General features: G+C 38.8%; 1 protein-coding gene across 13 annotated transcripts in view; it reads right to left on the reverse strand.

The window, feature by feature from the left end:
• CASK (calcium/calmodulin dependent serine protein kinase) overlaps positions 1-14,342 on the reverse strand; it is a 354,148-nt gene that overhangs the window by 227,799 nt on the left and 112,007 nt on the right. For all 13 annotated transcript variants that reach the window (XM_053202250.1, XM_027053936.2, XM_027053933.2 and 10 more), the window contains exon 3: positions 79-184. In XM_053202250.1, coding sequence (XP_053058225.1) covers positions 79-184 — 106 coding nt within the window. The remainder of the gene's footprint in view (positions 1-78; positions 185-14,342) is intronic.

The raw sequence follows: 14,342 nt of genomic DNA on the forward strand, positions 1-14,342 counted from the left end.
AGAGGAAAAGTGTTAGCATTATCCCAAACCAACACTGCTTAAAACGTTAACCCTTAAGAAAATAAAATGCACACTCACAATTCAAAAACCATGTAAAGCATTCCATCTGAGCTATATGTCTCCAATAACTCTACAATGTGGGGATGTTTCAGCATATGACAGATACTGGCTTCCCGCTTTAGATCTGCAAAACAAACACAGGACATACTTTGTTAGGTAAGAACAAACGACAATCAGAGTGAATGATGAATGAATGGATGTGATCTATGGTAACATGAAGACTTCTCTAACTAAAGAGATGAAATCCCCCATTTACGCTAAGCTTAACTTTTTTACCCTATAAATCTTTGACAACATAACTTTTCATATTCTTGCCAGTCTGTGTGTGTTGTGTGTGTGTGTGTGTGTGTGTGTGTATACAGTAGTTAGCTCTTATTTTTATTTATTTTAAGTAACTAAGCTCTATGCCCAATGTGGGGCTTGAATTCACAGCCCCAAGATCAAGTCGTACACTCTACTGACTAAGCCAGTCAGGCACCCCAGCACTTATTAATAAGAAATGTAAATAGCACAAATACTTTCTCCAAACTCTTTATAGTCAAGTCTCAAAATTTATAATTTTCTTTATGTGCTAATAAATAACTCAATTTGCCATTTTAACATTTTACCTCTTTTTCTTAGTCTTCCCCAAATTGGATAAGAATGTTGTCTATTCTTTGGCCTAAAATCTAGCATTTGCACACACATGCCAGGAAGTTATATGGAATAAAGGGCCAAATAAAATTAGTATGATTTAAACAGTAAAGGTTGAGAGTAAACTCTCAACCAGCAAAGTCAGAAATTTATTTTCTATCATCTATAAAATGTATTTGATAATTCAGGACACTACTCATAGTGTTATCTTGAAGAACAAGTTCAGACAATGTAGGTAGACTATTGCATAAGAGTTACAAAATACTGTTTGGAAAATAAAACGGTTAATATCATCATCATCATACAAACACATTTTAGGCATAGGTATCACTTGCTATGTCCCCATGGAACAAAATAACTAAAGCCTTCCTGTATTAATTGTGGTGTTTCACCTGTTTGCAGGTGAATAGAATCCAATAAGACATTTTTATATTTGGAAGTAGAAGGGAGACAGGTAAAGAAGAAGGCTAAGGACGTACTACATAAGGCAAATGAGATGTTATCTCCTCTCTGATTTATTAATTCAACTTAGCCTCGTCAATGAAAGCAATGGCTGAAGACTGAACCACAGAAGACCGGGTAAGGGTAGAATGAGGAAAAGAAGTTGGTAAATTAGACAAAAGAGAAGCCACCAGAAAAGGAAGAATCAATAATATTACGAAAGTCAAGGGGATAGAGGGAATTAAGGCATGAGTAGTTGGAGAAGGCTGAGAAATGGCCGTAAGGGTCAGTCAGAAAAGACCATTAGCATTCTGAGCAAGATCAAGTTCTGTGGAGAGGGCAGGTTTGAAGTCAGTATGCAGGAGACAATTATGTAATAACAGATTAAAATTTATCATGTTTCTCACTGGCCTAAGTACTTAATAGAGTCATTACCATTTACTGTCCCAATACCCCGATGAGGTAGTTATTTTACAGGTGAGGAAGCTGAGGCCTCGAAAGGCATTCAAGATCACACAGCTCCCACAAGGGGTAGGTCTGAGCCCTGGCTTGTCCACCTCCAAAGTCAGCAAACAGTCCTTCCACAATGCCATGCCAGGTTTAGACATGATCAAATTCGAAGAATCTTGCTGTAGGCAAGAAACAGCAAAGTCGAAGGTCTGATTTTTCTGTTTTTGCTGTTGTTTTAAAGGGAACACTGTGTTTCTAAGTGGCAGTGATGAAAACTCCATGGGATCTACAGCCAGAAACTTGGTGCAGGTTCTTCTGCCTGGCCTGCTGAGCGACTGCTATCCTCTACAAATGCCTTTGTCACTGCAGATGAAATGGGGCAGGCCACACGCAATGCAGGCCCTGCAGACTACTCAGCCACCTTCAGGGGGCAGCGGTAAGATTTCCATGAAAAAAGATATGGAAGGACTGTATGGAATGCAGCACTGTGGGGCTGAGGGACAGGGTGGCTCAGTGTTCAGGGGAAAGGAAGAGGTCAGAGGCATATGAATGATGGTCTTCATCTCCAAAAGTGCTTGGAAAGGTCATGCAGGAGAGGAGAAGTGTGAATCAGGGGTGGGTTTTGTGCTGAGAAGTCATAATTATGAGGAAGGCTTTTGACAAGTGTGCTAGAAAGCCAGGTTGAAGCCAGGATACATAAATCAGGTATCTGCACAGTTTTTTCTCTCTTCCTTCAAGAATGTTCTGCCTCCAAATTTTATGAAAAGCTCAGGAGTTTTATTACTCATTTTAACATTTATTTCTTATTTTGCCCCTTTCATGTAACTACAGTGTGTTTCAACTTCCACACTCACTTCCCATGTACCACATTGTCATACCAAAAGACTGCAGGTAGAAATGGATGCTCTAAAGACCCTTCCACTGGACCTGCACATTTCTTCTTGGTATACGGTTCAACCTGCTGCCAGTCTAGTCTCTTATCATCTACCCACCCCCCTCAAAATGAAGGCAGAATTGCTGGGGACCCTCCATTCAAAGACTAAACTATTTATCTTTATATTTTTTTATTTTTAAAGTTTATGTATTTATTTTGAGACAGTGAGTAAGCATGAGTAGGGGAGCGGCACAGAAAGAGAGGGAGAGAGTGTCCTTGCAAGCAGGTTCCAAGCTGTCAGCACAGAGCCTGACATGGGGCTCCATCCCACAAACCGTGAGACCATAACCTGAGCCAAGATCAAGAGTTGGACACTTAACTGACTGAGCCACCCAGGTGCCCCAAAGATAAACTGATTTAAACATCACTGGATTTGGCAATTCAGGGACTAAAAATCAGAACACCGAACAACACAGAACAAACATAAAAATATATTTCAAATTATAAGGACAATGATGCTAAAGATGGTTTACATCTAGGATAATTAGGGCACCATTTTCCATAATTCAAATATCAATTAAATTGGTATATATTAAATGCTCTAATGGAAAATCATGGTTTAAAAAACACAAATGCATTATATATAATTTAAATTATAGATTCCAGGAGCATTAAATTCAGAATGCTTGTTTCTAGATGTGAATGTAAATTAAAGATGTATTTATTAAGAGCTATTAATTTTTTGCTGATATAGCAAACTAAGAATAGCATTTTCCTACAAATCAACTCATGAAGCAGAGTAGCAAGGAATTCAAAAGTAGGTGATAATGATTTGAAGTTGTGGTTATCTGAATGCTTGGAGGTACAAGCACAGAACGTGCCTGGGAGTGCCCTGACCGAGGTACCATTGCTGTTTTAAAGTGCTTCTTTGTCCATAGTAACTGGTAACTCTGTCTACTCTTTCTTGTATTTTTTTCAATTTGTAATCTCTCAGGGAAATTTAAAAGACTGAATACGGAAAGTAATATTTAGTTTTCTGACCATAACTGGAGAAACACACTGAAATCAATCCCTTATATGGCATGAGTACTACTGCTACTACTCCTAATACCAGTTTCCTAAGAAGTTTTAGACGTCCAACAGTAAAGCAACTATGCCCTGCAGGTTCGACCTCTCTAGTCTGCCCTTCAAGTAAGGGAGAGTTCAGGAAATGGTTTCAGGTGGTCTGTTTTATTTATTTTTTTGAGGGGGGGGAGGAATAGAGGGAGAGAGAGAATCTCAAGTAGGCTCTGCACCCAATGTGGAGCCCCATGAGGGGCTCGATACCATGAACCCTGAGATCATGACCGGAGCCAAAATCAAGAGTCAGACGCTTAACTGACTGAGCCACCCAGGCGCACCTAGGTGGTCTGTTTTAAAAAGAAGTTTCCTGGGGGGTCTGGCTGGCTCACTTGGTAAAGCATGTGACTCTTGGTCTCAGGTCATGAGTTTGAGCCTCACACTGGGTGTGGAGATTGCTCAAAAATTAAAGCTTTAGAAAAAATAAAAAGTTTCCTAGAAGGTCTTTATTATTCATTTTACTACCAGTTGTTCTTGTGATAGAATTCTTCATACTGTCTTTTAAAAGTTGGATGCCACTTTCAGAGTACCACAATTCTGCAACAAGGTAATCTGACCATTGGTCAAAAATAATTTCGGTATTTACAAATATGACTGAAAAAAGAATTTCTGACATTCATAGCATTACAGTAGCAATCTCGACTTCAACATCCGAACTTAAAAAGGTCTAAATTTAACAGTTAGCTTGCCTAGAGCTATTCAGTAAGTTTAGATCAGCACTGCCCAACAGAAGTATAATGTGAGTCACATAATTTTAAATTTTCCAGTAGCCACATTAAAAAGTAAAAAGAAACAGGTGAAATTTATTTTCATAACATACCTTATGCAATCTAATATATCCAAAGTATGTCAACATAATCATATTAAACTTATTAAATATATTAAATATAAAACATTATTAAATTCTTTTTCTGTATCAAGTCTTTGAGATCTGGTAGTGTTTTACATCTGTAAGTACATCATAATTTGGACCACCCATATTTCAAGTGCTCACAGCCACAACACGGCTAGTGGCTACCAAACTGGAACAGTATAGTTAGTTGTAGATAAACTGACTTTGATTCTTATCCTCTCTCAATTGTGAGTTCTCCTGCATTTCTTACACAGATATTTTGTAAAGTTACCCAGTCATTCAAAAAAGAATCTAAACTCAAAAGATGTGTTTAAAAAAAAATTTCCATAGAAGGAAACTCCACTTTTAATAATCCAAATCCATCACTCAACAACTTAAATCTGGAATTTTGTCACTATTTTTAACCTAGATCCTTCATTTGGTAGTTTTAAATTATCTTGTTTAATCTACCAAACACAAAAACAGTGCTCAAAATCTACTGTACTGCACTGCCCTTTGTACACTTCAAAATTTATTCAATGACCTTAGACTATGTATGCAGTGCAACATTTGAGAGTTTACTATGCAACATTTGGGATTTTAAGTGCCATCCTATAAATCCTTGTTTAATAATTATAATAACCCTGTAAGATAAATATACCTATTCCCATTTTGAAGGGGAAGAAACTGTGGCCCTGGGTGCAGTGAGATAAAGAAGGAAGTTGTTGAAATCACACAAATAGTAAGTAAAGGAAGCAGCACTAATAACTGAAGCCCAGTGCTCTTTACAGCACACCACAATGGCTCCTGGTGCTGTACAGTTTTCACATGTGCCCTTCAGACCCAATCATGTGCTAATGTGGTAACACTAACCTGGGTGACGAGTTATCAAGACTGCTACAAAATCAGTTCATGTCAGCTTGCATGGTCACCAATGATGATCAGAAATTAGGCACTGTTGTTTTCCAGACAAATACATAAATATCGTCATTTACTTCCAATTTCCGGGTTGTGTTAGGAACTCAATAGTTAGCAAAATTCACTGAGAGCTGACCCCAGGCTCCAAATGCACATAAAGAATATTCTAATCTAGTCACAGAAATAATTAGGACAAATATTAATGTGTTCAGTCGAATCAATATTGATAGCAAAATAAGTAAATTAAAGTTATTATCGATTCAACATCTTTTCCTTGGTGTACTGAAATTAATGACCATATGATATTTCAGAAAGGGAATCCAAGCAGAACCTTGAAAGGATTCTAGTAACAAAGTCAAATTCTGTTGCTGAGTTCCACCTTTATATAATAACCAATTCGAAGACTAAAGATCCCAAGGATCCCTTTGGCAATAATACAGGTCAGGTTGGCTTTAATGAGGCTATCTTCCTATAAATCAGGAAAGTTGACCTTCTCAACCAGTGGACGACCAGAGGCCCAGATAGACCCATGCACCAATCTGGGTTAACTGCAAACTCATTATTTCTTTGATCTTTTACACATTTTACTACCACCCTATACATTTTATTATTTTTTTTACAAAGAGAAATCCAAGCAGCATCTAATGTCTTCGAATTCTTGCCCCTATTTTTTTAATCCTATGGTCTAAAAATCTCATCTGTCAGGTGAATAAAGGAAAGAGCGTACCATTAATTGAGAATGTTTGATTGATATAAATTTTTTTCTTAAATAGGCAAAGTATTAGAAATCAATCTTAACTGCATTAAGCATTTACAAATTAATGGGGTTTTGGTAATACATTTCCCAAGGAATTTTCAGTTCTGATGACTGTAATATATTAACGCAGCTGCCCAGTTGAATACCACATGTACAGTGAATTCAACGCTATATTTATAAACAACTATCAGCTGTAAAACAGAATAATGCCAATTACTCTGAGATCTACTTGTCTTCCCTCTCACTCTTCATTAGGATGAGTTTGGCAAAGAATTATCTAAGTGCCATTTATTTCCTAGGGACTTACATTTTAAAAACTCCAGGTCATTCCTAGTCAATATTGAAGTACTATAAATCATTGAACTTACTAATGAGATACTAATAAAGATTATAGGTGACCAATTCAATCTTTATTAATATTTATCTTTGGAGATGTTAAAACCCTGAAAGAAGAGCATTTGCTTAAAAAGCCATTTGTGGATAAGAGCTAACATTAGGTTACATAGAAACCAAATTATTTGTCTCTTAGAAGATATAAATGAACCTTCAAGGAGTTACTCAACCATGTATTTGGGGAAAATCTGTTTTGGACTCAGCTAACAAGATGTTAATTATATGGATAAAAAGAAAAAGCAGAGGTTACTGAAACCCAAACCAAATAAATTTCAAGTATTAGAGTTTTTTCAAATAAATGACCATTCTTAAGATATTCTATACACGATAAAGATAGAAATACAGTATTTTAAACATTTGTAGAAGGTACAATTCTTCTGTTCCTGTTCATTTTGAGAAATGTAAACCAAAAAGCTTTATAAAAAGGTGGAAAGATGGGGTATTTTACTATTATAAAAACCAGACACCTATTTCAAAATGGTACTAATTTTATAAAGAAAATTAGAGAAATACCAGTTTAAACCTCACTTTTCAACATTAAAGTCTTAAAAAACATACTTGTTAGCAGTATGAACAAACTTTGTGGGATGACAGAGTGTACGTATTTGTTGTCAGTCATTGGACTGAACACTTAATGGCTCATTTTATTGTGCATAAATTTTTATTCAATAAAACTTAAAAAGTGACTGCAATACAACAGTAATTCAACTAATATGTCTAAGTCAAATATTGTTATATGCATACCTGTATTTTATACTCCCAATTTTGTTACTTATCATTACCTTCTATTTTTATTTACTTACTGATAGCTCAGGTGTTCAACAAGCGTTTGTGCCAGGATAGGCTTCCTTATTATCCACTCCCCCCCACCCCAAACCTCCTTTCTCCAGGATAGGAACAGCCCAGGAAATACTGCCAGCAAGACCAAACGTCTCCCCACAAAGCAATCTGTAGTCTGTTTTAATATATAAATAAAAGAATTCCTGAGGCCAAGATTCTCTGTGGCATAGTGAATTAATTACCAAAGTTTTTTTTTTTTAAATATGGGTTTCCCCATCCAGCAGAATCTTTTTGTCAATTAATCTCATGAAAATAGTAAAAAAACAAATTTATAGTAAAAAAAATAAGTACTGATGTGTGTACTCACTATGAAAAGGATCAGTAAAAATAAGCTAATTGTTTTGGTAAATAACAACTTGATATCAGGGATTATGGAGAGCTCTGCGGACTCGTGGCCTCAACCACCAAATTATTTATTTTGCTGGGCCACTGCCAAAATTCAGATTTATATGGATAGCTGCAAATGGCTAGTAGGTAGGTATAATTTAAACAGCTTGCCTTAGAGTCTTGATTTTTTAAGAAATTGATCAAGAAGCTTCAAAGAGTAGCAGACATTTTTGTTTCAAAGTGGAATGGCAGGCAGTGGTTGAGAGTGGCAGCACGAAGAGTATACTTTTTGTACACAGTGAAACTTTGGACTAAGGGAAATGTAAGGAGTTCTGAAAAGGCCAGATTTCTCCTTTTTTCATAAAAAGAATTTATTTGTGTGTAGGGGGGAGAGCATGCGTGAGCAAGTGGAGGAGGGGCAGAGAGACAGGGAGAGAGAGAATCTGAAGCAGGCTCCACGCTCATTGTGGAGCCTGACACGGGGCTCGATCTCACAAATTGTGAGATCACGACCTGAGCTGAAATCAAGAGCCAGGCACTTAACCAACTGAATGACCAGGTGCCCCCCTGATTTCTCCTTTTTAAAGTAAAATTTTAAGTAAATCAATACATTGCTTTACCCTTAGAATAAACTATCTTCATTTAATCTTTTCTACAAAACCAGGAGGTAGCATACTTAAGTAGCTGAAAATGTGGCAGCTATCTAGATCAGAAATTTTTAACTAACTTGGGATCAGAGACCATTTTAGAAGTCTGTTAATATGACAGATACTGCAAAATCTTTTGGGGGCAGAGTAAGATATAAGGGAAGCACAAAAACCTAAGAGACTGACCTAGATGCTTATGTCCAAGGATCAAAATCATGACAGATAATCCTGTAACCCAGCTTCAGGAGGCCACAAGAGCACTGCTGGAACTGGAAAGCCATAGGAGCTAGTGCCTCCTTATAAAGAGGCCTTACAAGCACTGTTGAGGATAGTGAGATAATAATGGGCACAATTTGAGGTTAACTATTACTAGATAAACATAATATCGCCCATATCATTTTAGCCTCTGCTCCAAACCTAGCACTTTATTCTGTGAAATGCATAAAGCCACCGTAAAGTGTGTTTTTCTTCATTTCTTAAAAATCACACAAAGTTCCCCTGGATTCCATGTGGCCCAATTTCCTATTTCCCATCTTGGCATCAAAACAATATAAATTCTTTATTAATTAAAGTATAATGTTCACACACACAAAATAAATACATTTTATATATTTATGCTAAGTGTTTTTCCCGTTTGTTGTAGGTTGAGTGCCAGGATATGTATATCTTTACTTTTTAAAGAATGTGCATTTATAGTCAACCTGCCTTCTTTGGCTTTTTTTTTTTTTTTTTTCTGAATTGCTCTTTTGTCATTTCATCAAACTTGAAATGGGTAAAACATAAGTTTCCTTAAAAGTGGAGACAGAAGCAGAGACTTCTAGCATCTGATTCATGTACAGTTGGGTACAATCCTGGCAAGGGAGGATGTCCCCAGCCAGCAAGAACAAGTAGAAGGAAGTCAGTCAGGGCCTTAAACCCTTTTCACTTAAGAGTCCATTTGTCACATAATAGTAACAAAAGACCTAATTCAGGTCTCAATATTATGGGAAACAAAAACAGTATGTTATTTAGGTCATTCTAGATAATGGTTTATTTCATATAAGTGACTTTTCCAGAAGGGTACCAACTTGTCCTGGTTTGCCTGGGACTTGTAGCATTCAAAGTTCTGTATCTTGAGAACCTGCCCTCAATCCCAGGGAAACCAGGATGGTTGGTCACCCTAGTCCCACAGATCTGGCATTTATCCTTCCAAATGCTAACACTCTTCTGCAGGGAGGCAGAGATGATATAATAGAGCAACAGATTTGTAGTGAGAAGCCCCATCTTTAAATCTTGTCACCATCACTTAATAGCTGTATAACCCTGAATATCAGTTTCCTCATCTACAAAATCGAAAGAGTAAGATAGCCAAATTATGGAATGAACCCAAATGTCCATCAACTGATAAATGGATAAAGATGTGATATATATATGTATATATATCTATATATACAGATATAGATATATGTATATATAAATACATAAAATGGAATATTACTCACCCATCAAAAAGAATGAAATCTTGCCATTTGCAACTACATGGATGGAACTAGAGTATATTATACTAAGCGAAATAGGTCAGAGAAAGACAAAATACCTAATTCAGGTATTTTGATTTCACTCACGTGGAATTTAAGAAACAAAATAGATGAACATGGGGAAGGGAAGGAAAAATAAGATTAAAAAAAGAGAGAGGCAAACAATAAGAGACTTAACTATAGAGAACAAACTGAGGGTTCCTGGAGGGGAGGTGGGTGGGGGATGGGCTAGATGGGTGATGGCCATTAAGGAGGGCACTTGTGATGAGCACTGGCTGTTATATGGAAGTGATGAATCACTAAATTCTACTCCTGAAACCAATACCACACTATATGTTAACTAACTTGAACTTAAATGAAATCTTGGAAGGAAAAAAATGCAAAGAATAAGGGTTCTCATAGCAACTTGAAGTTAGCCCTGGATGGTGAATAAAGTAGGTGAAAGTGCTTGCCACAGTGCATGACACAGAGCATGTGCGCAATAAATTTTGTTTTCTTCCCCTCTGACCATCTTTGGTGGGAGTAACTCTTTCCTACCTTTACCAAATGTCAATCAAACCAAGTTTGATGACCAGAAGTTGGCAGTGTGAACATCCAATTACTAAACCGCACCGCTATACCATTCTTTTACTTTGCAGTTTTTCATCTACAACTTTTGAGGGAAATCATGTAATACAGCTTATGAAGGACTGAATCTGAACTGGACCACAAGATTATTTGGAAAGAAGTAAAATACAGGTAGGTAACCAAGTGTCTAATAATGACACTGGTGAAAAAGTGAAGCGAAATCCACACAGCTACATGTATGTGGCCTACTGACCACCAGCATCATTATTCTTCCAGACAGCCCTGGGGACCCACGCTCACACCAACTACTTACTACCACTCCTCCGCTTTGGATGCACAGCTGCTAAACCTGTTCATTCTAATGTTGCAACACCTGTCAAAATGATCTGCCCCTTCCTGCACTTTCCCTACTTTCAGCTCTCATGGATTCTTGTCTGGATCTTTCCATGGGTGTCTTGGCCTCCAGCTCCTTCTTCTCATTACATTGTCATCCTAGTTTTACTCTAAAACAGGTATTATCACATCACTCCAAAACCTTCATTGCTCTGCATTCCATACACCAAGACATTACAGTCCCCCAGTTTGGCTTTGAAAGCCTTCTAAAAATGATTTGAAGTTGGGGCCCCTGGGTGGCTCAGTCAGTTAAGCGTTCGACTTCACCTCAGGTCATGATCTCGCGGTTTGTCAGTTCAGGCCCTGGGTTGGGCTCTGTGCTGACAGCTTGGAGCCTGGAGCCTGCTTCAGATTCTGTGTCTCCTCCTCTCTGCCCCTCCCATGCTCACGCTCTGTCTCTCAATAAAATACGTTAAAAAAAAATTTTTTTTTTAATGATTTGAAGTCAAAAAACTTAACTGGGTCCACAGAGCTATTTAGCAACAGGACTGAAAATGGGACTGAGTTCTCCTGCTTCTTAGTCAAGTAAGTTAGGTTTGCTTTTTTCTTTTATCTTGGATGTCACACACATGACATTCCTTTCCTGCTTCATCCATCATCCTCCCTGACACCCCCATCCTGAACTACCTGCAGTGTCTGCAGCCCTCCTGCCTTTGCCCGTGCTGTCTATGCTCTTGAAAATACCAATTCCACGGGCACCTGGGTGGCTCAGGCGGTTCAGCATCTGACTTCGACTCAGGTCATAATCTCGCGGTTTGTGAGTTCGAGCCCCGCGTCAGGCTCTGTGCTGACAGCTCAGAGCCTGGAGCCTGCTTCAGATTCTGTCTCCTCCTCTCTCTGCCTCTCCCCTGCTCATGCTCTGTCTCTCTCTGTCTCTCAATAATAAATAAACGTTACAAAAAAAATTAAAAAAAAAATACCGATTCCTCTGTTTGACACTCCATGTGCTTCCTTCACTCAGCAAAATTTCACTCACACTTTGCCTCAACGTTCTCCTTGTCGATCCCCGCAGCTGAAGTAGGCATACCCTGCTGTGACCTAACAACATTCTCCTCCACCCCCATACAGACCTCAGTATCTCATCATTTGCCAAACTGTACTACTGCTGGTGATGTACATTCCCGCCAAACCTGCTGGAAGGCAGCACCAAGCACACAGAACTCCACTCGACCAACGTCTATTACATCCTCTATTTCACATCAAAGTATATGTATCACTGAATCAGAGAGTATTAGAAATTAGAAGGACATGGGGCACCTGGTGGCTCAGTCAGTTGAGCATCCGGCTCTTGGTTTTGGCTCAGGTCATGATCTCACAGTTTGTGAGTTCAACACCCGCACTGGGCTCTGTGCTGACAATGAGGAGCCTGCTTGGAATTTTCTCTCTCTCTCTCTCTCTCTCTCTCCCCCCCCTCCACCCCTCTCAAAATAAATAAATGCTTTAAAAATGATAACAAATGGGAAGGACAGTAAGAGAACCATTGTCACATGCTACTCTCTATCCTTACATTTTACTAAGAAAAATGAGTCCCTAGAAAAGCAAGTGACATGCCCAGTTACACAGCTAGTTCACTGCACAACTGGAAGATGAACTCAGCCTCTAGTTCCCAATCAAGCAATCTTTATGCTGTCCCACACCATACTGGAAGAAGATTCTAAAAATGTCCACAATTTTAGGCAATCTACTCCAGGTAGCACATCCATACTGACTAAAATGTTTTCAGAGTATACCCCACAAAATAACATCTATGTGTAGATAACTGGGCACTAATGTTATTCTGCATATTGTATTGCCAGGACTTAAAATGGAAGGCTTCAGAGCCACCTAGGTGGCTCAGTTGGTTGAGCATCCAACTTCAGCTCAGGTCATGATCTCACAGTTTGTGAGTTCAAGCCTGGCATCAGGCTCTCTGCTGTCAGCACAGAGCCAGCTTCGGATCCTCTGTCCCCTGTCTCTCTGCCCCCACCCCTCAAATATAAACGTTAAAAAAAAAAAAAAAGGAAGACTTCAAGGTACCCTATTACATGCACTAGCTTTAAACAAACGTGATATATGGCTGACAGTGCTATGTCATTGTGTAGTGCATGTACTACAACTTCATTAGGTTAAATGATCACAACTCCAAAAGAGGTGGGGTGGAAAAATATATCTAATGTTTGTCCTCTAGTAGAAAAAAGAGGAACTAGAGGGCACTAAAGATCATATTAAAACTATTCAGACAAATAATATCACCAGGATCTCTGGCTACAGACAATATTATTAGTCTTGATAATACACAGATGATTACTTCAGCTAACATTTGATGAGTATGTTAAGTCAGGCTCCATTTGAGATCTGTCCATTTGTTTAACCCTCACAACAACCTTAAGAGGGAGATGATACCCATTTTATATATGAAGCAGCTGAAGCAAAAGCAGTGAAGAAACCTGCCCACAGTACTCAAACCGCAGAGCAAGGATTTGAACCCAGTTAGTCTGGCCCCAGTACCTATGCTCTTGACACTCTGCTATACTGCTTCTTAGGTCTGCAACTACTCAATTCTGACAATAAACTTTAGAGATAAGCTATTTGTCAAAACCGAAGTATAAGGTCTCGATTAAAGTAAAATGCAATCAGAGCAAATTTCAGTCATAAAATCATAATACTTTTCAAAAAATCTTAGCTTAGGCCTTCCAAGTCATCTGATTATATTTTTGAAAAACTACTTTCCATAACGTGCAGAATCATTACAAATATAATGATTAGGCAGGGCTTTTGGAATGGCTGTGTAAGCTCAGGGAAACCTTCCCCCTAGAAAGAGATATACTTAGCTGGTCAAAATTAACCACCAAAGTCTCTGGAGATTGATCAAAGGGGCTTACAATAAATTGAGAAACATTTATTCAGTAAAATCCACAGAAACTCACTAAGAACAATGGGAAGCTATCACATTCAGGATAAGGACTGTACCTAGGCCCCATAGCTCTGCCTTGTGTTGGAACTGTTCTAGGTAGGGCCCAGAAGCTGAGTGACATATCAGTTCCTTGAGGTGGAAGAGCTTTTTGGGATGGTGAACATTGGGAGATCCCATGTTGTACAGCTCCATGCTGTGGAAGGCCTACGTTGAGTGGGTGGTAGAAGCCAGGTGGCAGCACCCATTCCCCAATGCCCACCTCCAGTTAAGTACAGGTTACCCAGGTAGGGCAGCTGGTAAAAAATGTAGTCCCACTGCTCTGTGCTGCAAGAGAGCTACAGAGTTGGGCCTGGAAGCTAAGTGGTAGCTCCTATCTCCTGCAACTTCCTAAGCGGAAGTCCTTGTCCGAGTACATTTAGTACCTGGTGAACATTGAGAGATGTCATCCTCCCTGACTTTGGGTGTGAAAGATCCATATTGAGTGGTAGTAGCAGAAAGGAGGGGGAGCAAGTTCATGCCTTTTCTCCCCAGTACACAAAGACCTGCTCCATAGACAGGATCTAGGCGGAGCGACTAGTGGGGGGTGAATTCCCCATTCTCCCAGCTCTTGCTCCAAAGTAAGAGATTCTGCTCAGAGGAGAATATAGCAAGCTTAATAGACTAACAAACCCTGCCCCTGAC

The sequence above is a fragment of the Acinonyx jubatus genome, chromosome X (genome assembly GCF_027475565.1).
Source record: "Acinonyx jubatus isolate Ajub_Pintada_27869175 chromosome X, VMU_Ajub_asm_v1.0, whole genome shotgun sequence".
NCBI classification, from domain to species: domain Eukaryota; kingdom Metazoa; phylum Chordata; class Mammalia; order Carnivora; family Felidae; genus Acinonyx; species Acinonyx jubatus.